Source organism: Athene noctua, chromosome 2 (assembly GCF_965140245.1).
Source record: "Athene noctua chromosome 2, bAthNoc1.hap1.1, whole genome shotgun sequence".
Lineage (NCBI taxonomy): Eukaryota > Metazoa > Chordata > Aves > Strigiformes > Strigidae > Athene > Athene noctua.
In genome coordinates this window covers 91,932,109-91,959,193 of record NC_134038.1, presented here as the reverse complement: position 1 = coordinate 91,959,193, position 27,085 = coordinate 91,932,109, and the positions used below count along the sequence as shown (strand labels likewise).

The 27,085-nt window shown below is 41.9% G+C and overlaps 1 protein-coding gene across 1 annotated transcript; it reads left to right on the top strand.

The window, feature by feature from the left end:
• Positions 1 to 27,085, top strand: WRNIP1 (WRN helicase interacting protein 1). The gene is made up of 7 exons (XM_074899590.1): positions 1 to 552; positions 9,922 to 10,113; positions 11,085 to 11,329; positions 17,870 to 18,099; positions 24,772 to 24,927; positions 25,768 to 25,847; positions 26,313 to 27,085. Exons 1-7 carry the CDS (start codon positions 31 to 33, stop codon positions 26,586 to 26,588), a joined length of 1,701 nt encoding a protein of 566 aa, XP_074755691.1. The 5' UTR covers positions 1 to 30; the 3' UTR covers positions 26,589 to 27,085.

Sequence of the window (27,085 nt, the reverse complement as noted above, 5' to 3'; positions counted from 1 at the left end):
GGCGTGGCGGGCCGCCGGCGGCGGGAGTCGATGGAGGGCGCCGAGGAGGAGCGGGTGGTGCAGTGCCCCGTGTGCCTGCGGGAGCTGCCGGCCGCGCACATCAACTCGCACCTGGATCGGTGCTTGCAGGCCGCGGAGGGCGAGGCGGAGCCGGGCTCGTCGCCCCCTTGCAAGTGGCCGCGCCTCGCCGCCGCCCCGCCGGGGAGCCAGGCGCAGGGGCAGGCGGAGGATGCCGGCGGCCTCCCCAGCTTCTCCCTCTTCCACAAGGGCCGCGGCGGCGGGCAGAGCCCGGGAGCCCCCGGCAGGAGGAGCGGGACGGGGCGGGAGGAGGCCGCCGTGAAGCCGGCGGAGGGAGGCGCGGCGGCGCTGAGCGGGGCGAGCCTGGCGCAGAAGCTGGAGGGGAAGCCCCTGGCCGAGCGGCTGCGGCCGGACACGCTGGGCGATTACGTGGGGCAGGAGCGGGTGCTGGGAGCGCAGACCCTGCTGCGGTCCCTGCTGGAGTCCCACGAAATCCCCTCCCTCATCCTCTGGGGGCCACCGGGCTGCGGCAAGGTGAGTGGCGCCGCCGGGCCGGGCCGCCCCGCCGCCGCCGCTCCCGCCAGGCCCGGGCAGGCGGCGAGTAGCGACCAGCCACCGACTCGCACCGTGCGGCCGGGACCGGGTGCTCCGGCCCTTCGCGGCTTCACGGGCTTTCGAGGCTGATGAACTTAAAGGGTGGGGTCGGTCTATTCTCGAACTCGCTCTTTTTTTTTTCCCTTTTGTCTTCTTGGTTTCTTCTGTAATGACTTCATGTTAGATGGTGCCCACTATTTTTCACTTAAATTACCAAAACACAACCTGCCTCCTGAATAAAACAAGTGGTTCACCCTCACCAGCCCCCTCCCTGCACCTTGCGCTTTGGTTACACAGGCCCCTCTTAGTTTCAGGTCATTTAGATTTTGTAAACTCTAGAGCTTAAAAGAAAGCTTAAAACAGCAACAAAACAATCTATAAAAACGTCAAGGAAATGGGATAAAATACCACCAGATTACTACAGCACAGTGTGGGGTTTACCTTAGCCCACAAACTCCAGCCCCCGACAGAAGGCAGCTCTGGAGTGGCAGGGAGATAGTGGCATAGCCAGGCACTCATCCACCTTCAAACAAATACTGTGAAACAGATGGGCTTATGCAGGGTCTGCCTGCTGCTGCACGGTCTTGTTCTGCCTCTTTTACGATACCAGGGACAGACTGTGGTGAATCCCAAAAGGTGCTGTAATTAGAGCACAGCAGTGAAGGGATCCACAGGTGTAGTGAGAGAAGGACCAAATGAATGCCTCAGGGGCGATCAGGGCAGAGCACTCAAAGATCTTGCTTTTATTTTGTCCTACTCTTATTTCAGATTTGGCGGGGGGGGTGGGTCCAAGAAGCTAAGCAAGCAAAACACATGGTTATCTCTGTCACTCTAATGTGTGCACAGCACTTCAGTTTTTCATGTTATATATACAGATAGCTTGGCTATGTGTGAGAGCATGTGTGGGAAATCGGATAGGGAAATAATGACTAATGAATAAATGCTAACAGAGAAGTTAAGGACAGAGCAGCAGCCTGCTCTTAGCACACTTACTTGAAAATAAAAACGGACTTGGTATGTATGGTATTTGAATAATAATAATGCCAATTAATCACAGTTAATAAGGAGCAGGTAAGAGAATAATGTATAGATGGTTATTGTTAGGATGATGCAACAGGAGGTTTAGGCTAGATAACATACACCTGAAAGAAACAGCTGGCAAACTTAAATAATTGCCACTTCCTTTAAAGTAACAAGGTATATCAGAAAGAAAGAGGTCAGAGGATATGTAGATTGACTACAAGATGGCTAGTGAGAGAAGTGGAATTGGCTTCTTTAGTAAATAGGTAATCTACCTTATTGAATGAATAACTTGTTCAGGGGTCTGCTTCTGTATTTATTCATACTCCTCTGCCTTTGGTTTCTTGTTATCTGTCAGTGGTGTCTGCTTGCTTTTTCTTGAAGCCCATTTTAATTAGAAAAAAAGTGCTGTTAACAGTGGTAACAAAGAAAAGGCCAGGTATAGTCTGAAAACTAAAACTGAATTCAGTGGCCTTTGGGTTGTGATCTCATGAACCCACCTATTTTTGGCTGTGGAAATGCTTTTTCATGAGCTTGTGACAGCTTACACTTGTGTTTCAGGTCTTCTTTGGGAACCTTCTGTGGTACTAAGACTGTCTTTGAATAACAGGTGATCTGTTTCATGCCTGTAATAATGAAGCTTTCACACTCACTTCTCATGACCCATCTTACTCACCCATATACCTTATGTGGAGTTGTATTCAGTAAGCTTACTTCTCATAGATTTTAAATTCAACTGCTCATCAGTCATCTGACTTGCATCAAGACTGTGCCCTTTGCCCCATCAAGGAACAGTTTCACAGTTAATCTGTTAGATTTTCTCTCTCCAAGAACTTAAGCTGTTGGGTAGTTCGTCTCCTTTCTAGGTCATTTCTTTTCAGCAAACAGTTTTGAGGCTCTGTGCTTTTAGGTAGCTTTTCATGGACCATCCATTACTGACTAAACCAGAAATTCCTACTGCAAAAAGTTGAACATTTCTCTTCACCTATTCTTATCAATATTTCTAAGACTGTGCTGGAGTATAGTTTCATCTTGGGCCTTCTTCCCCATAAGTTGTATTGTCTGTCTCAGTTAAATGGCTGAAAGTTCTATCCTAAGATGCTTTTTATTAAATTTCAGTCCTTACAGATGTAACATGCAAGGCAAAATAGTCCCCCTAGAGATGGAAAAAAAGTCTATGGTTGCCTGCCTGCGTCATTCACTTGCTCTTTGGGTTGTATGTATATAATATGTCCAAGAGAACATTTCATGAAGTAGCCTGAAACAGGTGGAGGATGGGCAGATGAAAAGGAAGCCTATTTATCTTTTTATGTGAAGAATTGTATAACTTAGTGCTTGAAACTTCAAAGATCTTGTGAAAGAGAAATTAAGTATTCTCACTGCCTGAGGACCTGTATGGACTGATAATCAAAATCTTCATCTGTTAAGTACGCTCTTTTTCAGTGGGGAAAACATTAAGAGGTAATTGCGCATTATGTAGCTTCAAATGTAACAAACCTGCATGCTAAGCTTTGCCCATCAAAAAAAATGGTCTTATGTTAGAAGGTAGGTGCTAAAGTAGGAGTGTAATTAGATAGGTTGGTCAAAATTCAGAAGTGCTGTGTAAAATGGTCGTAGACACCTTCGCGCTCCTGCTACCCATGGGATATGGTAATTGTGGCCCATCTATGCTTTCTTCCATTTCTACAGCCAAATGCCATGCTGACTGATAACTTATTTTGAAAAGAGTAGAGCCGGACTAAGTAAAAAATGAATAAAATAACTGGAGATGGAATTAATCCTTGTGGCCAAATTTCAAATTAATATATGTATTATCAATCTGGACTTTATGAGAAGAAGTCCAACAGACTTTTTCTAAGCAAGAAGAGAATAATCTTTGCTATTAACCTCCTATAAATACAGTGTTGTAGGTCAAGTACTTTTGGAAAAGTTTTATCATGAAAGTAAAGCTAGGTACCTGAGTAAAAATACATGTGCTTTGTGCTGCTCTGCCCAAGTTGATTTCAGCCTCAGATGCACTTGAATATTCAAGAAAATGCAATCAAATTTGAAGAGACAAAAATAGGGGTGCTTCTGTTGTGAGTTTGAGTTTCCATCTGTGTTTTCTTATTTTAAGGGAGTGTTATTTTTGTACTTTCAATTTGTCATCCTAATTTCTTAGGAAGCCGAAGTGCTCTAGGTGAAAAGGTTTTGACTCTTTCGTTTTGGTTTTACTTTTGTCACTATTGAGTGTTGAACACAACATATTTTCTGCTTTTAAGAAGTTGAGCAGACACCAGACAGAAGAAGGAACGCTGCCTCAAAGAAATGCCGTGGTTATTAATTTAGGAACAGTTACCTTGTTCATCCTGACTATGCAAATTTTTTTAAGCCTGTATGAATCCTAATGTAATCTGAGTAAGCCATAGTATGATTTATGACACCTTAATGCTGGGATTTAGATTTTTGCTTGCCTGCCATGGAGCACCAATTTTAGTAAAGAGTTAGCGGAGGGGACACAACGTAACTTGAGCACTGAATAATTTTGCTGCCACAGATACGGTTTAAGCCTTATAAACTTGAGCATTCTGTATTTAAATATGGTAAACATTCCCTCATGTTTGCTGTTTAACAAGAAAAAAAAGCAGGCAACAAGTGTCTGGAACCTGCTCCCTACAAAAGTTAAGACAAAGAACATTCATGTGTGATTTTCTGGGGTCCATGTCTGCAATCTAGTACTAAGGTAAAATGTGCTGTGTTGATATGAGTGCAAACCCCATAAGTGGTCTTTGGAGTTTCTATCAAATCTCCACTGAATTTGTATTTTATTTCTAGGACTTCCATGTATTTCTTTTCTTTGTTTCTGTTCAAGACTTTGCTGTATGACACGTTGAAACACAGACAGCACGTCCAACTTACATAGTTTGCTCCCGCCATATTTATCATCTCTTTCTTCTAGTGTTTTCTGTTTTGCTAATTCCAGTGATTGCCTAAATGGCTATTTGATTACTTGAGTGTCTTTCACCTTTTCTTACTCATAATGCTTGGGATCTGATTTGAACTGTTTGAAGTAATGAGTTCCTTTGATCGGTTACCATAAGATTTTTAACTGAAAATGTATGGTGTTTTTTACAGTAATGTAGAGTGAAAGTGCAGAACAACTCTGAAAAATGGGTTTGTCTTTGCAGTTGCCTGGGAGAAGTCTTTGAATACAGTGTGCTTGATTTTGCTTATCCCAACTTAAATCAGGAATAACTTAGGGTAGCTCTCCAGGAGGAGAAAACTGGAAGAGAAAATACAATTGTATTTGTAAAGCAGTTGGAATATAAGGAGACAAGTCTGGATGCAGCAAATGGAGCCACAGCTCCATTTCAGTAAACGTTATGCAATGACCTTGCATTTGTTAATGCTTGGCTGGACTTGGATTCTGGAAGTGCTGTAAACCACATGCTGTGGTTGTTGTTCAGTGACACCTTACTCCTCCAGTAGTCTCACAGTGGGCTATTTGGGGTGTGAGGAACCAAACAAGATGGGTAAGAATAGCATCTGCCCTTATATAAATGCCAACTGCTGCCACTTTTGATTGTGTTTATAGACAGTGTCCCTGGGCCACATTCATCTGCTATCCTGCCAGTTTCCTTCAGACACAACCTGATTTATTTCCTGTGATGCAGTGCAGTAGCTTGGGGTCAGCTCAGAACCGTTGAGTAGGAGAGACCCCAGCTTTTTAAGTTGCATCCCAGGGAACTGCTCCCCTGGCTGGCATCCACTGGTGGTGTCTCACTCAAGGCAGTGAAACAGAGAGTGGTCTTTCCTGACTGCTTGTCAACCACAGTATGGCCTCAAAGGGTTAAGGGTGGGGAGAGGCCGTTGATGGCCATGTAAGCAAAAATAGGGAAATCCTGGCCAGAATAAAGGAAGAGGCAAAAATACAGGGAAAGTCAAGGCTAGAGGGCAGCAGAAAAAAAGCCAGTTCAGAACTCTGATAAAGTAACTTAAACCCTACAAGTCTGTAGGTGTAGCTAGGCTGTTGGGCTTGTGTTTTGCACTAAGCTGTAAGTCTTTTGTCATCCCTGACACAAACATAATTCACACAGTGGTTTGTTCTGGAACAAACCAGCAAAGGTACTTGGTGGGGATGCCTAGATGCCAGCTAGATTATCTCTGCTCAGAAATAATCCATGCTGCACTGCAGCCTATACACCAGTTCAGATCTGTGCCAGATCAGCTTTGGTCACCTAAACATGGCCCAGCAGACCATAAAACCTTCCAGACTTGTTGGGAGAAGCATGTATGTTGGAAGGGCCCATCCAGGTGCACGGATTGCTCTTTCCCCAGTGTGCTTCCATAAAGCATAGTATGAGTATCAACTTCTCATGAAGAGGCTGCGGGAGGTGACAAGGGCTGTGAATCTGCAACTGAATGACTGTGAGCTGTTCTGCACACCTTGCAGGAGCTCTCGGACATGACTGCTGAATGCAGTGTAGATATAACATGAGAGACCACTTGTTTTCTGTGACCAACATCTACAACAGCTGTTTTGCTAAATTTATGCAATTTAACAATAAATAAAGTGGCCATGAACAGGCAGATACCTAAACAAGGTCTATCTGATCTTCCACAAGAGTGAGGTAAGAATGACCTTAGGTTTCACAGTCAACTTCTTGGCTGGAGACTTTTTGACTATGATCTGACCATATATGCTAACCTCTTCCCATTTTTTTCAATTCCACTTTCTGAAGAGAGTTATAGGCAGTACCGGTCTTGACTCCTGGAAGGGGCCTTGGTGAGCTAATGCAGTGGGCATAGTTTAGTGGCCTGATAGAGATGCAAAAATGAAAAGACCACCTTACTTCTAAGTGGGTAATGTTAGTCACTGAACATCGGCATCGATAGGATGGGCTTAATTTGTACTTACTTTTTACTGTTTTCTTCTAGCCATGGGTGTGAGGTTGCATTGAATAATGGCAGCACAGAAAATAGGGAAACGGGTTATCTCTTTCAAAGAGAGTTGCCCAGTCAAGGAAACTTGGGGATATACAGAAAATCCGTGTATTCTGGTGCAAACATCCAAATCAGCAAATCTGATTACCTTATCTGCTCTGACAGTCAGAGGTGTGTGAAGCCAAGCACACTTTCTGGGTTACTTTTATTTCATCCATAACTCCTATCAAAGCCTGGAAGAACTGGTTGTATAGTTGCTGGGAGTGAGCTTGTTTGGCTCTTTTTTGTTTGTTGGGTTTTTGTAAATCTGGGATGGTTGCAGCCTTTTGGGAAAGGATATTCTCATTTGGGCTGACATGAAGAAATTTTCGGGATGATGGAGGAGAGTTTCAGTAGTTAAGTGTTTGTTCTGTGTGTAATGGATCTGGAAATAAGTGACCACAAACTCAAGTTGGAAGTGTTACTCATTGGTAAGTAATGGTTCATGAGTTTCTTGGTGGATATGTTTCCATGTTTTGGAACAGCTCCTTATGATGGCACTTCTTTAGCCTGTCTAAACAGTTAAGTCAGTAAGGTCTTGCCATTTTCAGCATAAAACTTGAGGTGATAGTTGTGAGTTTAGACAGTTTGGTGGGATAATGGAAGAGAACTGAGAACAATTTCTGAAATGGGCAAGGATATTACATTGTGAGCTGTGTAAGGTGGAATTTTTAGTGAAGTTAGCAGATTAGTTTGCAGGATCACTCCTATTCTCATTGTTATAAATGCCACTTAATTTACAGGAAACAAAACTTCTGTTCCTCTCCATAAGAAGAAAACATAATCTAAAGAAACAGCACCTGTGTAATAAAAGGGCAGAATATCAACCTGTTTAGATTTCCTCTTCCTGCTTATTATGCTCATTCTGACACACATGTATTCATTTTAAATTGCAACATCAGTGTCACTGTTTTAAAATACTTTATTTCTAATGTAATAATCAAACCTACTTCAAAATTTATTTCAGATGATGAAGGATATTCAGTATGTTTTCTTCTGCCTTATTCCATATCGGATTTTTAGTTTTCTTTCTTATCCCTCAAATACATTGCCCCTGAATTTAGTGAGAGAAACAAGGGGTTTAGCATACTAGTTGCAGTTCTTCTGTGGTAGTGCCTTTGTATTTAGGCTACCCTGCTTAAGTCTCAACTGATTACATGTTCCCTAGGTTGTAACCTGATGGTAACAAAGAGGGAGAAATCAGTGTAGCATGTTACTGACTTTTGCTTGAGGTGGTAGGAGAGAAAGCAGCATAAAAAAAAATGAGCTAATGGGAAATAATAGGCTTTCAGAGAAATAGGGAAAGTTTGACCTCTATGTGGTGGGCAGTTTGACTTGCTGAATGATTGATTGTGCAGAACAGAATGAAGAGGCCATGAGCATGCCTGTCTATGTCAAGCACTGCTTTTGAAAGGCAATGTATGTTATTCTTATTACAACCTTAGCTGACCCAGAAATTGGCAGAGCTGGAGTGGTATATGCTGGCTGAGACCTGTGCAGCAGTTTTTAGAGTAGATTCTTGGTCCAATAGTAACTTTCAAACAAATATTTTTGTAATTTTTTTCTTAAACTAGGGGTAGAAATATGGACTCCTGTGCATTTGAAAAAAATTCCTTACTGCTTTTTTCTAAACAACAAAACTATCTGTGACCTGTATGAGCTACAAGTTTAAATGAAGCTACAAGAATAGTCACTTGATTTTTTAAAAAAAATCTTTTTTTCCCCCTCTCACCACTGCCACTTTTAGAGAAGAGATAAATCTTTCCTTTTTCATCCTCAGACCAAGGTACTTTTGTAAGGAAACACCACCTTTGGTTTTATTTTTTTAGCTTAGTTTCAAAAATAGTTTCACTTTTGTTTTTTATTTTCTCAGATCTTCCTGATTTCTGTAGGCTTTGCTGCAAGCACTTTCCAGTATGTCTTTCCTGTCTTGTCTTCTGCAGCAGTACAGGGAGGGGAGGGGCTGGTGCTTTGAGCTCCAGGGGGTGAGAGAGGATCTGACATGAGATGCCGAGTCTTGTATCAGGATGTGAAATGACACCTCTTCTGAGGACAATCGCGAAGCCCTTACTAAAACTAAAGCAAGGATAAATAGTGATACATCCTCCCCCTTAGCCTCTCCTTTCCCATCTTGGGCTGGTTGCCATTTCAGGAACGAGGACATTCATTAAAGAGACAGACCAGTGCTGCAGTACCACTGGTAGCCATATGGTAGGTGGTTACTTCTCCCTGCAACTGGATCAGCCTCCCTGCAAGAGGATCAAGTTGGCAGCACCAGCTGCTTTAACCTCAGTACTTGGAATATCTTCTGAAGTGGTTTTGTCTGCACCTGTCCCACTCCTCATGTGCTGAGGCTGTCCTGCCTTCAGTCTCCTTAGGCTCCTTTAATAGAAGAGTGAGCTCGATGGAAGAATCACCTGTTTTTCTCTAGCAATACTTTCAAGTAGATGTAACTCTGCCTGAGACATGCAGATACACCTGTCTTTACCAGGGGTTGTGAAGGAAGGTCTGAAAATTATGCCTGTGATGTGTTCAGGTGTAGTATCTGGCTGGGAGGTAGTGCTGGAGTTTGCTTTGGTAGGCTCAGTGAGATACCCTATAAATATATTCTGATTTTTAAGGAGTTGTCTATAAGGAAAGAAAAACAACATAGCTGCTCACTAAAACCAGCCAACAGTTTGTTCAGTAAGCTGCCTTTTACTTCATGGGGCCACAATTTGTTTACTGTTGACTGTTTAGATTTAAAGAGTTACATTTTCTTAAGCATACATACATTTTTTCAGTACTAACATTCTCATCCTTTTGTAGAGAGTGGCTGTCATTAATGTCATTTGTGCAGTGGAAATAGCAAAGGCATTAACAGCATTGTAGCTTTCTATTTCTGAATTGTGCTTGCGCTGTAACTCTTCTGCAGGTGTCTTGGGATACTGCAGCTCCTTATCTGTTAACATACTCTACAAAATAGCTGCACAGTGAATTGCAGTCAGCCTGCCTTCCATGACAGAAATGTGTTTGGCAAAGAGTTCTTCCGTGGTAAAGGAGACAGCTGTCATTGCTGGCCTTTTCAGTATTGAGACTGAATAGGTCTGGTACGTAAAAGTGCAGGCATTAGATATGCAGAAGTGGAATTGGCAGCTACCTCTAGCAGGAAGTTTTTAAGTCTTCTGTGTGCTAGAATAGCATGAACTAAAATACCTTACTGTATAAACTGTCAGCACTGTCCCTATGTCCAAAATATATAGCTTTTTTCTTTACATCTTTCATTCAAATGAGTACTTTCTGTGTCCTGAATGATTTTTACAAGGCTTTCTCCTGTTGCTGTTTCAGACTACACTGGCACACATCATAGCCAACAGCAGCAAAAAGAATGGCACAAGGTTTGTGACACTGTCAGCCACAAGTGCCAAGACAAATGATGTTCGAGATGTCATCAGCCAAGCCCAGAATGAAAAAAGACTCTTCAAGAGAAAAACCATCCTTTTTATTGATGAGATCCATCGTTTCAATAAATCTCAGCAGGTATTGTACTATATTGCTTCTTAAAAAAAGCCTTTGCCAGCACTTCTGTAAAATTTCCCTCTTTAAGATGATAGTTTACTTTGGGCTTTTGATTTTAATGTGATTGTTTTAATTAGATGAATTAGGGAGAAGCATAAAAATCCCATAACTAACTTCCAATCAATTTTTAATTATTGTGATTCAAAGATTTAAATAAACGACTGAGCTATACTTATAGCTGGCTGTTTCTGCAGGAATGTTTGCTGCACACGCATCTTCGTTTCAGCATTCTGCATTACCTTTATAAAGGTCTGGAATAGGAATGTGCCGAGGGTGGGTGTGTGTTTTAACGTTGTCCCCTTTTCTCTGTGAGAAAAGTGAAAAATAAAGCGTGGCATGGTACTTTGAGATAACGCGTTGTTGCAGCCATCACTTGGTTTCTTTTTCCTTTTTCCTCTCCTGGATATAAGTTTCCTTTAGTCATACTATAGAAAGCTTTGAATTCTGTACTAAATGTTACAGTTTTTATATTGAATCATACTGCAATCTTCCTATAATTTTCTGAACTATCTTATAGAATTATGTGGGGAATAGTAGTCCTAAATGTTGAAAGATTGTTTAAAAGTAGCCTTACTATATGGCTTATTGCTTGGCAAACATAAGATACCATGAAATTGCCTTATCACATAAAACAAAGTCACCTAAAGAAACTGAAAATTTGCAGATTTTTGACACTGTTTCTTTTCAGCTGGTAGTGTCATTCTCAGTGCAAGCATGAGTTACTAAGGTGAATAGCCTGTAATGTGCTGTGTGCATGAAATTAAATCATTTAGATAGCTGAGCAGATGAGCTGCCTTGTCAGTGAGGTTATTTGTCATATCAACAGGGAACCCAAAGATTCACAAGATGCAAAAAATGTAGCCTACTCACATGGGATGTTTCAGGTTGTCATTGATCGAGATGAGCTTTTTCTGCTTCCCTCCCATCCTCAGGACACTTTCCTTCCTCACGTCGAGTGCGGGACAGTGACCCTTATAGGAGCGACCACAGAAAACCCTTCCTTCCAAGTCAACGCCGCTCTTCTGAGCCGATGCCGGGTGATTGTCCTGGAGAAGCTTTCAGTTGAAGCGATGGACGCGATTCTAATGCGGGCTGTCAGGTCCTTAGGGGTCCAGGTTTTGGGCCAGGGCAACCAGCACAGCAGCTCTGCGACTGGCAGCAGCAGCGAGAGCTTGGAGTGAGTACTTTATGGGCTGCAGGGTGTTAATGCACACAGCCCGAGGAATTGACTGCCCGCCAGGGAGAGAATGAAGCACTTGGGGGTGGGAAGAGAAACCCTAGCCACTTCTGATAGTAAAGAAAAGAAGTGGCAGCATATGGCAGGGGTGGGGGGTGACAGGAGAGAGAGAATTCAAAGCACTGGCTCTCTCCATCCAAAACATAATCTCACTGTCTGGATTAAGAGAGAGTTTTATACTTGGATCTGCAGCTCCTGACTCACCCTCCCAGGATATTTAAGTCCATTCTGCTGCTGAGGATTTGCTGTGGAAGCCTGTAACTGCGTCTTTGTCATGTCATAATGTGTGGTACTTCTTGCTACTGGTTGTAAAAGCATCATGTTCCCATTAAGTGGTGGATGGGGCATCCCCTCTTTAATCTGGAAGTGCTTGACAAAAGTTTGTTGTTTTCTGAGAATTTTTAAAAAATAAGATCAGGGAGGATACTACTGTTTTTTAGTTGCACAATAAGTGCTGTGGTATGTTTTATGACATGCTGTGGGGAAAGGGGGCTGTCACTGTGAAGTGTTAATAGATTGTTTTAAGAAAAACTGTTTTTCTCTGCGCCTTGCTGTCCAAGCCAGATAGTCATGTTAAACATTTGGTAGAGTTTTGGAAAAAACAAGGCATCAATTTGACCATAGGGATGTTACCTGCCTTCTGAAATGGCCAGCTGGCAAAGTAGAATAATGCTTGGCACTGTGCTACTTGCATGCAATTTACTACACTTCCTTCTTGTTGATGTTTGTCTACACGTCTAGTAATCTACAGTGTATTGATAAGGTGGTAATTGGCCAGGCACTCTGAAATAAATGAGAGGAAATCCACTTTGTAAACATTAAGAATCACTAAAGGACATTCTGTAATAAAGCTGACTTGAACCCTGAGGTCAGGGCAGGAAAGGGTGCCCTGCCTCATGGTTTACTCATCTGTAGCTTTTACATATTTTACAAATGTGAATTTTAGAAGAGAGGACAGTACTGCGTGTCAGCCTTAATGTAATGGCACAGCTGTGGTTGTGGTTACACCCTGACTGGGGTTCGGAGACTTTCCTTTCTGTGCAGGATTAAAGTACAAGGCATAGTTTCAGCTGCAGTTGTTTGGGTTTGGGTTTCGCTAGACTCTCCATATCTGTAGCCTTCCGTTAGCTATGGATGATTTAAACAGCATGGTGTGGTGCTTCATCAAGCTGAAAGAAGTCTGGCAGGCAGACTGTTTCAGAAATCTGTCTGTGAAGAGAGAGGGCCCCACTCCAATGGCTAATGTGGGAGCCAAGCATTTAAAAATAAAAGTGGGGTTCAGGATTTAGGAGCATTTGTTGCAGTTGTGTATTAAGTTTTTCTTGTCTTTACTGCTGCTATCTGGGTCTGGTGTGTAGTTGATAAGTACTGTTGATGATGAGTTTTCCTTTTTATAAGTCATTCTGTCCCATACTGTGGTTCCAGTTTTGGTTGTCCTCTTAATTCCTTCTTCTTGCTTCACTGTCAATACCATTTCTGTTCCTTCATTTCCTCTCTGCCTACTACTCTGAAGGAGCAGCTGTGTCTCATCTTTACCTCTTCACCCCCCTGCCTCTATGAAGCAGGACGGTCATTAGATTCAGGCAGGTAACAGTGTTCGTGCTGTCCTGAGGAATAAATGAAAGTCACCAGTTACGGTTGAATTGGTTGTTCACTGTGCTCACCTTTGTTCCAGAGTTGGAAAAGGAGCTGTAAGGCAGCATGTCCCCAAATGTGGGGCATGCCCACTTTGAAAATGCTGCAGAAATCTAGGCAGACAGCACAAGAGATGTGTACATTGAATTTTGGATTTCACTTCCCATCCGAGTCTCCCCTACCAAACCATGGAATTGTACTAAGAAGTCCTGCATGTGCTGCTTGGCCTCAGTTAATCAGATGGTCTTGGTATCATATCACTTGTCTGACATGATTTTGAAGAACAAGATGATTTTTTGTGGTCTCTCTTATTATCTTGAGCAATAAGATGAGGGTGAATCTTCCTTAGTCTCTGTGGGCATCTTCAGTGCTCAACGAGAATGCAGTCATTGCTGAGTGATTCAACAGGTTTCATTGTTTCTGCACTTTGTGCACGTGCAGCAGTTATCAAAAGGAAAATGTGCTCCACCCATATCTGGTTCCTTAAATTTTGTTGGTGGCTTTTTCTTATCTTCTACCATTACTGTAGGTTTCTGATAAGTTTAGGTCACCTCGCTTCTCTTTCATTCCACTGTGGCCTTTTCTTGCTGTAAAGCTGAAATAGAGTTAGCAGGAGGGTGTTACCTACTTTGGTATCTTCTTCTTTGTTATGTCATCACACTCATGAAGCTCCTTTGACAGTTTTTATGTGAGGTACTGTATTTCTTTAGGATAAGATGTGCTTTGTGTTATATTTTCATCAACTTTACTGCCATTAATTTGTGCCTCTTAAAGCCTGCAGTAAATTAAGATGAAAGATGGGAGACTATGAAAGGAAGAAACACACTCATGAAGAAGAAAAGTAAGGAGAAGTCAATGTTAAAGATGCTCAGCGGTTTATGCTGTCATAGTAATAGCACAAACTGTTCCAGGTGTACATTTATATGCTATGTTTGTACTGTGTCAGTGATGGAGAAAAAATTCTTTTCTTCACAGAGTCATCTAGGTCGGAAGACCTCGAAGATCACCTAGTCCAACCATTAACCTAACACTGACTGTTCTCACTACACCATATCCCTAAGTGCTATGTCAACCTCAAATTTTTCTTGCCTTTTTATTTTTATCAATCAAGTGCTGCCCTCAGAGTGGTATCTCTAATAGAAGTCGGACAGTAAACTGGATGGTGGACTAGTGTGTTTGAAGTTAGATAGCACAGAAGGCGTACAGTTGAGGGAGATGAAAGGTTCCCCTATTCCCTGTTGGGAAGCCCGGACATCATGCAGTTCAGCTCGTTAGGGGCTGTATTACAAATACTGACAGGTTTTGAATTCACTAGTTTTTAAATCACTGATGAAGATGGGCTTCCTTTGGGTCATCAGCGTTCAATACCTTTTTGAAAATTACTCCATTTTTTGGAACGTCCATCCAATTTCCTTGAAGGAAATAGAGTTGCTGAGTGAGAGACGACATTTGAAGACGATGCTGTAAGGCAATGAGCAATGCATATTATACTGCAGTTTTTCAGATGAAGAACTGTATTTGCCTGTGGAAGTGTTGCAGTCTGTCAAGGAGTAAATGTAGTGAGAATAATTGCACTGAGGAAGTAAGAAAGTACTGATTTATATGTGAAAGAAGCAATAGGTACTTTATCTCATGTTCTGCTCAGTTATTTTTAAATCTTTCATCACACAGGTTCTCCTTGCTCGGACTTCCTTATATTTACTCTCTGATACTGCTTACACCCTCTCGTCATTGGATCAAACACTGTGCTGTTGTACAGGTTTTATGGGTAGTTCATCGTAGGTTTCATGTTGGTTCTTGGCACAAACTGTCTTGAGGGTGTGGAAATAAGGAGGAATTGGAAGGAGGAGTTACCCTGTAGTGGTAGTTTTCCATTCCTTAAGCTAGTATATCACCTTCAGGTCAGTGAGTGATGGATCCCGGGCCGTCCCTTCTGGGTTGTTTATGTTTTTGTCTCCAAGTATCATCAGTTACAAGGTACCAACATTGAGCACTGGCATCCAGTGGGTGTTCAGCGTTAATTTTGGAGAGTGAAAAATATATGAGATTGCCCATCTGCAAGAGGATCAGGAGCTTGGAAAGAGGTCAGAAACCATGGGAGTTATTCTGCCTTGCAGTTCTAAGGGTGTGCAGAAGTCAGATAAAGTGAAAGGGTGTAGGGCACTTGAGCTTCTGAAGACAACATAGAATTGTAAAATCCAGCAATTGTCTTTTGGAAGCCAAGGTACTGAAATAATTGTCATCCTGATTTTGAAATTAGACTCCTACCTAGTGAAATTAAATAATCAAAAAAATTGAATTTAAGATTTTGATTTCTCAGAAAAAAATAACTGAATTCGGTTATTCTGAGTATAAAATGTTACTGTTTTGAAATACTGAGGGTGAATGGAGCTGAGATTATGGAACAGGGAAGCATTATGTTGTTTGCAATCAGTGATTCTCATCAATATGCTGTGCAAACAGCTTGTATGTGGCAATCTTCTCCATTTATTCTTGTTCTTTATCATGTCTTGTATGTCATGCTATTCTTGTAAATATGAACTGGATCAGCCTAATACATAATACATTATTTGGAGTAGATTTTCCCTTTCAAATATGTTGTAACTTGGTTTTCACCATGGAAGTGGACAACACCTTTGCTTGTAACCAGATTTTTTGTGCTTCCTTGTGCATATTTGTTTCAATTTCTGTAGTACCAATTGCTTGTGTTGAGTCAACATGGCACTTAGAGTCCTGTAGTAAAACTGAAGAGACAGGAATACAATACAGCTATGTTGCCCATATGTTCTAATTAGCAAATAAATGGCAAAAGTACTCCGAGGCCTCAACTTCGTTTGGGACAGACTGTTCTTAGCTTCTTGCAAGGGTAGTAGTACCTGTCTTTTAGTGCTCTCAACACTTCCCCTCCACTTGCAGTCGTGGGTATCAGTGTGAGGAAGTCTCAAGCACGTGGTGTTCTCTGCAAAAGTCAGGCAGAGAGCTTAGTCCTTGCAGGTGAAACTACCTCTTCAAGTCTGCCCTGCTGGTGTATCCAAAGTACGCTGCACACTGAGCAAGCATTTGGTTTTGTTCCCTGTTGATGGAGTTATGAGCAGCAGGATGTCTATGTGTAGTGCCTGCTGGGTTTTTAAAAAGAGCATGTGCTTTCTTTGCTGACTTCTTTCATTGAATATAGAAAAATCTGGTGCCTGTTTGTAGTGCTGAAGGGTGAATGTTGCTCCCTGATTTTCAAGGAATTTGATGCATGAGATACTTTACTGAATAAGTTCCTGTGCTGTTATATTCTTCTGCTTCCCTGTCCAAACATGAAGATGGTGTCTAAAACACCTTGGAGAAAGTGCGGTATTTTGGAGTGCCACTGTGTGTGTAGGGTTTTTTTCTAGCTTTATCAAATACATGAGAAAAAAGGAGATGCAGATAAAAATAAGATACATACGTGTATATCGATAGATTTGTTTTTCCCACAGGATATGATTCCTGCTGCCCACTCTCTCCAGCATGGGTTATGGCCCTAGAAGACATTTGCCAGCCTTCACTTGCAGTGGTGTGGATTAAGATTGGAGCTCTACAAGTTTTTTTCCCTCTTATGTGTGGGCATGAAAGGGCTCAAATACTGAGTGTTGAAGTTTTTTCAGCACCTACTCTTTTTCTTTTCTGTGACAAGTGCAAAGTAGGTTTGCAAGGAGGAAGAGGAGGCAAGTAATGAAGATTGGTGTTACGTATGTCTGGGAACCCTAGTATTGGCTTTTTGTATACCACTGGTAATAACAGTAATAAATCTTTCTGGTGAATGAAGTGCAGGGCTGTTGTGAATACTTAATTATTTGGCACACAAAGGCTTCATTGGAAATTGCCTCTCACGCCAAGCTTTGTGTGTTAATCCCCACTGATATATGTCACCCTTGATTTTCAGTCCAGTTACTAGAACTGGTTAAGTTAGGGCCATTACTTAATGCCACGCTATAACACCACTAGCTGCTGTTTCCAAATCAAATCAGTTGCACCCTCTGCCTGGCGGACACCTCAGCCGGTACCTTGTCTACATAACTAAAGCCTGAGGGTCAAATCCTCCACAGCATGCATATGAAATGTGTATGCATAGTTTGCATGTCTCTTCACGTTGGGGACTGCAGCCCAGCAGATGAAAAACTGGAGAAAGAGCTTGGATAGGTGGTGAGAACAGTGACTTGCATGCACTCGAATGCCTTTTGTTTCTAGTAAGATATTTTTTGTATCCCAGTGACTAAGTTGTAATACCTGTTACCATTTAAAAAAAAGAATGTAGGATGCGCGTATGCTTTACAATGTAAATAATCCTTCCAGTTGTTTCTTTTTGAAGAACCTCTGATAGCAGCTCTTGCTGTTGGTAGGTAGTTCAAAACCTTATGCTAATTATTTTACACCTTGTTGTATTCTCCCGTGCATTTGGATAGTTTCCCACCTTTTCATTGTCCTTCCAACAAGGAATTTGAAGTGCTAGCTATGAAATGCTGGTGGATTGAAACCGTGTAAAGTTCAGCTGGCTGTTCCAGAATTGTGTTCTGGCAAAACCCTAATTCTCGTTTCCATTGAATTTAATGAGATGAGGAAAAATAAGGAGGTTAAATAGATGAGAGCTCCTGCCCTACCTTTTTCATGTGCAATTGTATTTAACATGCCATTGGGGCAGCAGGAAGAGGAGTCAGGTCCCACAGTATTCGCCCATGCTCTGTGATGCTTAATGAATAAAGAACAAAACTTAAACCCAGCTCCCTCTCAATAAACTTTTTAAAGAAATGTCAACTAGCATAATATACGGGGAGAGGAACATGTTGGGACTAACAGTGTATGGTTATTCTGTTGCAGATTCCCAGTGTACATAGAGGAGAAAGCTCTAAGTACCCTAGCCTACCTTTGTGACGGTGACGCAAGGACTGGACTGAATGGACTCCAGTTAGCAGTTCAGGCCAGAGTAGCCACAGGGAAGACGACTCCTTTGAATATTACCAAAGGTGGATCTGTAGATGGCATTCTCATAACAGAAGAGCATGTAAAGGAAGGGCTACAGCGATCTCACATCCTGTATGACCGAGCAGGTGAGTACCTGATAGAGTTTCTGAGATGCAGCGTTCTCAAGAGCTCTACCCTCTATGACTTCTGTTTCTTCTCCCCCTTTCATACCCAGCTAGTCTGGTGAAACACTGGTTGTACTGAAATTTGGCCTAAAAATTACTTTTCCTTTACAGTGTAGCAGGCTCACACAGAAATTCCTTCTAAATAGGGTTTCCTCTTACCACTTCGGAAGCATAGGTTAGCTGAAAGACATTGCTGTCCTGTGAACAGCTGCATGGCAAAATTATTTGTTCTCTGAGGTTATTAGAATATTGTCTTCTAAGACAATTTGCACATGTAAAGAGGGAGAAGTAATTTCATGAGAAGGTTTGTTCTTGGAGGGTTGGAAATCTTCCGCTGCACTTCTACTCCTTTGAAAGTCTTGGAAGTGCTCACATTCACAACAATGTTATGTGAAAACCTGAGCAGTTTGCTTTATTTTTAGAGTTGGTTTTTAAGGTAATGAATTTTGTAGATTGTTTAGGGCAGGTCACATAAATGTAATTGCATTTAAGGCTTCCTGATGTGATAACCACTCTTACTAAATTTGTGACTTGGCAATGTTAGACATCACAATAGTTGGCCACTATACTATTTTATATGAGAGGGTTGAAAAATCAGAGAGTGAGCGTTAGAGATTAGGTGAATCCCTTGAATGCGTATGCTAGTTTTTCAGCAATACTTGAATCACTGTGCGGTATAGTATCAAATGATTATGTGAAGCATAAGAGAACTGATTGATTTTTGTTTTGCCACTCTATTTGATATGCTCAATTAACTGTCACGGCTCAAAACTTGTGATGAGAGGTTTCTTGAGGTAGTAACATATGCCTGCTTGCAGCCTTCTTGCTACAAAGAGGAAATGATGGCTCATTGTCAGGAAAAAGACAGCTGGGCAGATAGAGATATGATGGCAGCTGAGAAGTCAAGGGTGGTCAGGGGGAGGAAGAACAGCAGTTTCATGGGGCCTGTGGCATGATGAAGTCGTGATTAGGAGGAAACAGAAAATCTGACTGGTTTACCCGTGTGAGTCTCTTGCGCGGTGTAGGTCCCTTGTGTATTTGCTGTCGCCTTGTGGCCACTATCATGCAGAACTCTTGGCTGTGCCCATTGCTCCCAGCCCTCCTATGCCTATTTGCTCTGTTAGAGATGGCACAGAGTGCCTCTTCCTGAGGCTTGTGTCAAGTCTAGGAAGCATGTGTAAGCCCCTTCTCTGTGGCAGAAATCCTTTGAGCTCTGTGTAGAGTGGGGTTTTTTTGTCAGAGATTTTCAGAGAGGGGTGAGAGTGGTGAGAATTCTGTTTTTCTTGATTGTACAAATGCCAAAGAGCTGCTACAGGCTGCCCGAGTACATGCCTTTACAAAATTTTTGTCTCCTGTGGAGTAGTCTGGGTCTCAGTTGACCACTTCTGTCCATAGAAGAGAGAGCTGTTTGTCCTTTTATGTACAAAGGGCTTCTGGATGGAGGCTACTAAAGATATTTTTGTAGCATGTTCTAGCTAATACTTTTTGGATTACAGTAGTGGTGGTAGAATTTACAATCCTCTAATATAAAGTGTTCAGCCTTATAAAGTCTAACTGTAGTAGCAGCAGCACACATTTGAGGGTAATGTGTTCATGTAGAAAGCACCAAGTAATTCATTAGCATACAGAATCAACTAGGTTGGAAAGGACCTTGAAGATCATCCAGTCCAACCATTAACCTAGCACTGACAGCTCCCAGCTACACCATATTCCTCAGCGCTATGTCGACCCGACTCTTAAACACCTCCAGGGATTCGGACTCCACCACTGCCCTGGGCAGCCCATTCCAACGCCCAACAACCCCTTCTGTAAAGAAATGCTTCCTAATATCAAGTGTAAACCTTCCCTGGCACAACTTGAGGCCATTACCTCTTGTTCTATCACTTATTACTTGAGAGACTCATCCCCAGCTCTTTGCAACCTCCTTTCAGGTAGAGGGCGATGAGGTCTCGCCTCAGCCTCCTCTTCTTCAGACTAAACACCCCCAGTTCCCTCAGCTGCTCCCCGTACGACCTGTGCTCCAGACCCTGCACCAGCTCCGTTGCCCTTCTCTGGACACGCTCAAGTCATTCAATGTCTTTTTTGTAGTGAGGGGCCCAAAACTGAACACAGGAATCGAGGGGCGGCCTCACCAGTGCCGAGTACAGGGCTCAGATCCCTTCCCTGTCCCCGCTGGCCACGCTATTGCTGACACAAGCCAGGATGCCATTGGCCTTCTTGGCTCCCTGGGCACACTGCTGGCTCCTGTTCAGCCGGCTGTCAATCCACACCCCCAGGTCTCTCTCTGAGTGGCAGCTCTCCAGCCACTCCTCCCCAAGCCTGTAGCGCTGCTGGGGGCTGTTGTGGCCCAAGGGCAGCCCCCGGCATTTGGCCTTATGGAAACTCCTCCAGTTGGCCTCAGCCCATGGCTCCAGCCTGTCCAGGTCTCTCTGCAGAGCCTCCCTACCCTCGAGCAGATCAACACTCCCACCCACCTGGGTGTCATCTGCAAACTGACTGAGGGTGCACTCGATCCCCTTGTCTAGATCATCAATAAAGATGAATAAACAAGAGTGGCCCCAAAACCGAGCCCTGGGGGACACCACTTGTGACCGGCCGCCAACTGGATTTAACTCTGTTCACCACAACTCCTTGGGCCCGGCCATCCAGACAGTTTTTTACCCGGCAAAGTGTCCAATCATCCAAGACATGAGCAGCCATTTTTGCCAGGAGAATTCTGTGGGAAACGGTGTCAAAGGCCTTGCTAAAGTCAAGGTAAATTACATCCACAGCCTTTCCCTCATCCAATAAGCAGGTCGTCCTGTCATAGAAGGAGATCAGGTTTGTCAGGCAGGACCTGCCTTTCATAAACCCATGCTGACTGGGCCTGAGCATCTGGTTGTCCTGCATGTGTTGTGTGATGGCACTCAGGATGAGCTGCTTCAGCAGCTTCCCAGGCACCTAAGTCAAGCTGACAGGCCTGAAATTTCCCGGATCATCCTTCTGACCCTTCTTATATAAGGTGTCATACTGGCCAATTTCCAGTCTGTCGGAACCTCCCCTGTCAGCCAGGACTGCTGGTAAATGATGGAAAGTGGCCTGGCGAGCACCCCAGCCAGCTCCTTCAGCACTCTCGGGTGTATCCCATCCGGTCCCATAGACTTGTGTGTGTCTGTGTGATGCAGCAGGTCACTGACTGTCTCCTGGATTGAAGAGGGAGTCATTCTCCCAGTCTCTGTCTTCTGTCTGAGGAGGCTGGACTCTGTACAGAGTTGCGTAAACGTGTAATTTTGATTTTTACATAATTATTTATTTTTGGTCACCTTCCACAAAAATTTGCCAAATATGTTTGGTTGGGCATTCCATTATGTACTTTTGCCAAGTAGTCTAGGAAGGAAATTATTTATAATCCAGTCATTAAGCTATTGTTCTGATCTCTGCAGACATGTAGACAAGGCGTTCGTGCAGATAATCTGTGCATTTTAATTGGAAGGACGAAGAAACAGCTCTGGTAAAATTTCAATGCCAGCAGCTGCTTGCAGCCCTTGCAGTGTGAAAGGAAACAAACTATTTAGTCATACTTTAGCTTGTAATTGTGGTTTATTAAATTCTGATTTTTGGAGAAGGTGATGCAGCAACCAAGTTAATTAAAGTTTAACTGCGTATGGACAGCAAATAGATTTTTAAGATAGAGTTATATTGTCTCTTCTTTCTCTTATGTATTGTGTTTCTCTGCTAACACTGATTTAATAGAATACAAAAGATAAATATCAGAATAATTGCAGGATTTTGTCTTGCTGTCTATGTGGTAACATAATTTCATTTATGGTAAAGACTGGGAATGTGTTAAAATGAAGGTAACTTATTCTGTAATCTGGAACACTGTTGTTTCTTCCTCTTCTATGGAGGAGGAAAGAGAAGGTGTGTCACACCATAATGTTTTTGCCAGCTTTATTGTTTTCTGCTGGACCAGAATGAGAAGTCTTTTTATCCATGCTGTTGCTCTAGTTTTTCTTCCAAGGCTTTCTTCTGCCCTTTATTGCTGAGCAGTTGATGTTTACCTTTGGCTAAGACAGCAAACAGTGTGAGGTGGGGACTGTGATTTTACTTTTGACTACTACCTTACACATAAGGATTGCTTCAGAAGTCCAGATATTAATTATTGTCAGTGAATGAGGTCTTTTCTCTCTCTTCTACCAATAAAACCTTAGATAAATCAACATCTTAAATTAGCTGGAAAACCCTTTATGAGCATGTAAAGCAATTTAGGGGCATAAATCAACAAGATTTATGCATTTGTATACATCAGACACTAAAAAATCCTGTCCTCCACAAAGCCTCTTGTGTAGTATCTTCTTTCTCTTTGGAAGGTTATTTGCCATTGTGGGAACAAAGAGCAAATGTATTTTGATTCCAAAAACTCTTTAGAGTGTTGATTTCAAGAGCCATCTGGGATGCAGAACAGCAGTGATAGATAGCTGGCATGTGTTTGTCTCTCAGCTGAATTGATAAGGCCAAAATCTATATGTTGGCTAAGGAGCCTGAGAGACAGAATTAACAGGTGAAGCTCTGTAAAAAGTTCTTATTTTTTTAAACTGATTCTGGTATCTCACTTAGAATATATGTAAACTGTATTTTTAAAAAGAAACACAAAACCTCTTTGTCCAATGCACATAACTGTATTTTGCCTTTAATTGAAAATACATTTAAAGTACAGCTGCACAGTTTTTCTCAAGTCCAAGTCTGGTGTATAAGTGTTGTCATTATGTTGATGATTTGGTCGCCAGTCTTAACTTTGAGGAAGGGGATGAAGGGAGAAAACTGTCCCCTTTCTCAGCCTGCATACTCTTAAGTCCCCTGCAGGTATGTGTCTCTAGTCCCAACCTGTCTGCTGGATTCCTTCTGCCTCTCCAGTTGGTATCCCCAAATGTGACACTTTACAGTAGCCCAAACAGTGTAGAAAAGCACTCCAACAAAAAGATCTGTGTGAGTGCAACCTCTGGAGATATTTGAAGTTGTCTTCCTTACTTCTAAGAGACCAAGAGACTCCTCTACCAAGAGTATGATGCGAGTTCAGCTGCTTGGGTTTATTGCCACTAACTCAAGTGTTGTGACAGAGCATGAACATGCTGTTTGTGTTGGCACGTGTGATGACTGCATACCACAGGGCTCTTTGTGTGGAGTCCTAGCAAAAATAGCTGTCTGCTGGCCTGCATACGCCGGCAGCGCATGTGCTGAATTCCCCACGGAACCATACTACAGCGTGAGCAGCGGCATAGGAAGATAGACTCAGTTTCTGACCTAGGAGGTAGAAGTCTTGCAGGCTTTGAAAGGAACAACTGCAGTGGTATGAGAGCTTTGGTTTACAAACTCATGCATGTGGCCTTTTATTTTGCAGGGCCTACAAGCAATGATGATGTGTTCTGATATGGCCCTTGGGCTGTAAATCCTTTTAGCCATAGGAATAAGAGAAATAGTAACAGATGGCTGTGCATACAGCCAGTTGCCTTTACAATACACAGTTAGCTGTGAGCCAAGGAATGCCAGGCACTTCAGAAAATAAAAAAAGCAGATTATGTGGAAAGTTTAACAGCAATATTTCTGCAAATTACTCTCAAAACTTTAATTAAAAGAAATGCATAAGAATCAAAACCAGATGCACAGAGAAAAAATGCAAGCAAGAAGCGGTCTCATTCAGTGTTTGTAATGTTGACCTTTCTAACTGTAGGTCTGAAAGATCTATGGAGTGCCTTTCTTTGTCCTTGGAGTCCATATGTAATCTTATATTAAACTTTAAAAAAAAATTCCTCCTAGTTATTTCAGTCTTCTCACTTCTTATTTAGCAGTCTGGCTTTCAAGGTTGTGGGTTTTTTTTTGTTCAGCTGCTTACAGTTTTCAGGACCTTTCTAGTAGTGCAGGTGTCCACAGCTGAACTCGACATTTCTTATGGGTTTGCCAGGGTTGTGTGCTGCGATCCTGTTTCCTCCAGATTGTGTAATGTACCATCACTATATATCCACAACGTTTCCTTTTTTTCCCCTATATAATACAGCAAACTTGTGTTTGTTTTACTGCACACTTTATTTTCAAGTTTTAGTTGATGTGAAATTTCTTTTTCAAAAATATTCCTAGTGTATGTATAATACTGCATTTCTCTGATTCTTCTGTTGTCATCTCAGAGTTGTGTGCATGTCCAAAAGCAATGGTCAGTGGTTTATATATACTCATACTTTTGTCAATTAGGAGAGATTTATATAGAGTCTTATGCCTAACTGCTTAAAATATCCATTGTTGGTTGTTGATTTTTTTTTTTTTTTTTTCTTTTGAAGGAAAGGTCATTAGGGTACCAAAACCAAATTGTTTGCCTTTCAGCATGTAAAAAAAAAAAAAAACCAACAAGCCTCCTTTTCATCTGCAGTTGCTCTGTTATGCTTATGTAGTTAGTGGAATGATCCATGTCAAAGCATGAAGGTGTTGAAAGCATTATTGAACACCATAATCACATATACAGAAAAAGAACTTGAAAAAGCAGGTTATGTTTATGTGCTGTGATGTAGTAAAATATATTCTGTTCCCTTAAATACATTTCCCTTAATTTCTTCCTAACAGCTCTGTGTATCTCTTCCCATCCCCACCCCCCTTCATTCTAAATAGGAGAAGAACATTACAACTGCATCTCTGCCCTGCATAAGTCTATGCGAGGCTCAGATGAAAACGCTTCTCTTTACTGGCTTGCTCGAATGCTTGAAGGTGGTGAGGATCCGCTCTATGTGGCGAGGAGGCTGGTGAGGTTTGCAAGTGAAGATATAGGTCAGTATGTGCAGTATTTCATGTTGGATGAAAATCTGGCAGGCTTCTAGTTTCCAGAAAATTGGCTTTTGAGAAAAAAACAACCCCAAAAATGCTGTATGCAAAATAGGTACAAAATACTGAAGTGCTCCACATCCAACACAAAGTTTGTATACACAGAGACTTACATGTGTTGGTGGTGGTGTGATGATTACCAGTTGCAGGAGAAACAAGCTTTTTGAGGTCAGGTTTTGGCAGGGTATTAATGTGGATGCTTTTAAAATCTGGTGATTGTAGGTCACTGGTAAACTTGTGTGACTGAAAATATGTATTTCAGGGATGTCTGGTTTTTTAATGACTGGAGGGTGAATGCCTACCTTGACTTGCTAATTTCAGATTTGATAGCTGGCTCCCTAATTGTGAGACATCTTGATTGATGTACCCAAAATAACAAATGCAGCAACATCTGGTGGGTGAAGAGTTATGAGATCTGGGGAAGCTATGTCTATATAGCATTATTTCCCCATTTCTTTCTCACTTCCAAAAATGTAAGCGAATCATACACTGGCAGCTACCAGCTGCCAGCTGTGGCAAAAGATTCAAACTGTAAATCATACCCATGATTTAGAGATTTCTTCGGGGGGAGGAGAAGATGAGGCAGAAGGAGCAAGGTTGCAGATGGACGGAGTACATTTTAGGTATAACAAAGTATTGTACCAGACATTCCATTGTCTGAGAAAGCAACTTTGAAATGTGCACGGATAAGCTTCCCTCTCACAGGAGGGGAAAAAAAGGAAAGGGGGGCAGGGGAAGACGATGGCTACTGACTTTCACCTGCTTTTATCCAATCCCTTTTTGTAGGGCTGGCAGATCCTCTGGCTTTAACACAAGCAGTTGCTGCTTATCAAGGCTGTCACTTCATTGGAATGCCAGAATGTGAGGTAAGGGCTTCATTAACTTACTGACTTGAAAATACTACTAATTGTAAAATCTAGGTGTAATTGTAAAAAGAAATAGAAATTGCAAGGACAAGACAAATTTAGTTATTTATTTCGCACTCCACTTCTCTGACAAGAGACCATTGTAGCTCTTAAAATAGATGCCATAGTTTGAAATTAAATTCCTCTCATATTTGTTATTAAAATGTGGTATGTGAACTAATGTAACTTTGATCTATTTTTTTCTCTGTTATGAATAAGATATATTCTGATGTTCTAAATTAGCTATTCTTTTTTAGTAGCAAAAATCACTAAGAACTGTGTTGTTGTTAATAATATTCATATTGTAGCAGCAAGCAGAGGTCAGTTTAAAAACATAATCTATCATATTACACAAACAACTTAGCTACGCAAGCTTAAAATAGCTTGGAAGAAAACATTTAACATTCTCCCTTTTCTTCTTTCCAGGTCATTCTAGCACAGTGTGTGGTGTATTTTGCCAGAGCACCGAAGTCTATAGCAGTATACAGGGCATATAGCAATGTCAAAGAATGTCTGAGAACGCACACGGGACCTCTGCCACCCGTTCCGCTGCACCTGAGAAATGCCCCAACAAGGCTCATGAAGAACTTGGGCTACGGTAAAGGCTATAAATATAACCCCATGTACAAGGAACCCGTAGAGCAGGACTATCTACCGGAAGAGCTGAAAGGAACAGACTTCTTCAAGGAACGAAAAACGTGACAGCCTTGCTCTGAATGGGTTTTGATTTTATTGCCCCATACATTTGTACTGGGATGGAAGTTTCCCTTATAGTTTCAGCCATCTATTACTGTTGTTGAAAGTATTAAACCACTGAGCCTTTCATATATATTCTTCTCCTTCTGGTTTTACTACTGTTATTCTGAAGGTGTTTTGTAAAGAATTGCAGTGAGGCAGTATATGAATGAAAAATTAAGCTTTATCAGTATAGTGTTGTCTCCTCCAGTCCAAATGAAACGAAGAGGAAATGAGAGACTTGTATTTCTGTCTCTTGCTGTGAGACAAGGAATATTCTTGTGCTGCTCTTTAAAATCAATATCTATTTCAGATTATGAGAATGTTTCCTTTCTGCAAAAATCATAAATTGAACCCCCAATAAAATACAGTAAACAAAACATAATTACAGTGTAATTCTTGCTCTTACGATGTTCCAGAGACTGATTTTGTACAACAGCATTTATTAAACCAATAAAGTTGTT

Excerpts from the sequence above, each read along its gene's own strand:
- WRNIP1 (XM_074899590.1), top strand. The coding sequence starts at position 31 with ATGGAGGGCGCCGAGGAGGAGCGGGTGGTGCAGTGCCCCGTGTGCCTG. Across the intron at positions 553-9,921 it reads GGCCACCGGGCTGCGGCAAG|ACTACACTGGCACACATCAT; the intron begins GTGAGTGGCGCC and ends TTGCTGTTTCAG. Across the intron at positions 24,928-25,767 it reads GTTTGCAAGTGAAGATATAG|GGCTGGCAGATCCTCTGGCT; the intron begins GTCAGTATGTGC and ends CCCTTTTTGTAG.